The following is a 1,969-nucleotide window of genomic DNA, read 5'->3' as shown; positions in this document are numbered from 1 at the left end:
TTTGCCCATGAGAAAATTGAGGAACAGAGGGTTTCAGTAACTAACCCAAGAACACATAGCTCATTAGCAGAAGGGATTGAGCACTGCGAGTCTCCCAAGTGCTACACTAAGGAGGGAACTGCATACATGCTGTGTGGGGCCAGCAGACTCAGACCGAGTGGGCTATGGAGATGAGAGGCGGACATGAGAGGAAATATTCAATCCTCAGGGCACAGGCACGCCAGAGTGACAGCAGACTTGGTGACTCCAGACTTCAGCATTTCATGAACGACTAAAATATAAAAAATTGGGAGGGAATGCCACATAGTGATTTAGTCACATACGGACATTTGCAGAAACACCAAATATCATCTACTGTTATCAACATTTGATAAAAGAAAGGACTTTTACCACCCCAAAATGCAAAGGACAGCCAGCATCTCACAGTGAAAGTATATTTTTAAAACTGGATGAATTAAGCTTTCTGAAAGACTTACTGCAGTGGTCCTATTATGCTTACTTACCGAGGACAGGGATGCTCAGAGAATAGAATGTGTGGAGCGTGAACACAGAAACAATATAAACATGCAGAAAGAAGAAGGGACAAGGAATGTGTGTGCCTCAGAGAGCAGTGACTAGGGGGCCACTTCCTTGTGCAAAATAGCTGAGGCAGAAAGTGCCATTGTGAAAAGGCCATGGCAGAAGCAGACTCACAGAGAGAAGCCAGGAAAGAGACCCAGATGCCAGGGCACACTCCTGCTTCCTCCCAGATCTTAGATCAGTCCCTCAAGGAGCCTCGCTGGAAATGCTACCTTTGGAATCTGCAAAACACCCCATTTCCTTCACACACATCCCTCTCCTTTGACTGTGATGAAAAGCAAACTATTTTTTGCGCAACCCTCCCTAAGTGAGACACAGGATCAGACAGGAAGAGGTGAGTCCAGAAAATGACTGAAGCTGCAGGGAGCAGGGAGTGCGAGCTCCTGAGGCCTCCTTGACCAGCCAGGCCTGGAGCCAAAGGGTAGAATGAAAGAGGCTTCAGGGGCCCCACATGGTGGGGAGAGAGGCCTTACCCAGAGAAACCAGAAGCCCACAGGTTTCCAGCATCACCTCCTGGTATAAGGTCCTCTGGCTCAGGTCCAGCTGCCCCCACTCCTCCTGAGTGAATGTCACAGCCACATCCTCAAAGGTCACAGAGATCTAGAAAGTGAAATAGTGGCGGTGTTGTTACCCTTGGGACTGCTAGATAGGATTAGAATCTGCCATTCCAGCACTGCAAGAGATGCACGGAACCCCATGGGCCAAATCACCAAGCACCTCCAGAGGGCTGAGCTCTGTGCAGGGCTCTAGGGGAAGGTGGACACTGCCTTGGACAGATTAAAGCAGTGTGGAGAGAGAAGCATCTTATGCAGGAAGGCACTGGGGATTGAGACAAGGTTCGGACAATCCTGAGTAACATTTTAGGCAAAGAAAGTAAGCATTGTGGGATATCAGAGGATGGGAAAGAAAATAATACCAATAATGATAATAGCACAGCACCTGAGTCATAGTGGTCCTCACTGTGAGCCTGCCCCATGCTGAGGGTTTTACATGCCACGGTTCCCCAGCTCCGCAGCCAGACTCCTAGGTTTAAAACCAAAGTCCTGAAATCAACACTTGCCTACTGTGTGACCTTGGGGACCTCATTTCATTATTTGGAGCTTTGATTTCCAGATCAATACAAAAACATATAATCAAAAACAGTCATAAGAATGAAACACAACAAAAAAAATGTTTGTATAGAAAATACTGTGGTGATGGGCCTCAGCTCCTGAGGTCAATACCATCATCATCTCATGACACACTCAGAGACTTCAGGTCCAGGAGCTCTACCAATTTATGCAAAGTCACATGTCTTACGAGCAGAGGCAGGTTATGAACCCAGGTCCTTCTGGTGTAAGGTCTAGTCATGTAACCCTGACACTCTTCCATTAGCAAAGTTAATCCACAG

At 47.2% G+C, this 1,969-nt stretch overlaps 1 protein-coding gene across 1 annotated transcript in view; it reads right to left on the bottom strand.

The window, feature by feature from the left end:
• Nucleotides 1-1,969, bottom strand: part of ZNF543 (zinc finger protein 543) — a 20,124-nt gene that overhangs the window by 16,085 nt on the left and 2,070 nt on the right. Inside the window, exon 2 of the mRNA XM_008578043.1 lies at nt 1,053-1,179. Within this exon, the coding sequence (XP_008576265.1) occupies nt 1,053-1,179 (127 nt within the window). The remainder of the gene's footprint in view (nt 1-1,052; nt 1,180-1,969) is intronic.

The sequence above is a fragment of the Galeopterus variegatus genome, unplaced genomic scaffold, assembly GCF_000696425.1.
Source record: "Galeopterus variegatus unplaced genomic scaffold, G_variegatus-3.0.2 Scaffold1620, whole genome shotgun sequence".
NCBI lineage: Eukaryota > Metazoa > Chordata > Mammalia > Dermoptera > Cynocephalidae > Galeopterus > Galeopterus variegatus.
This window is presented reverse-complemented; position numbering and strand designations above follow the sequence as displayed.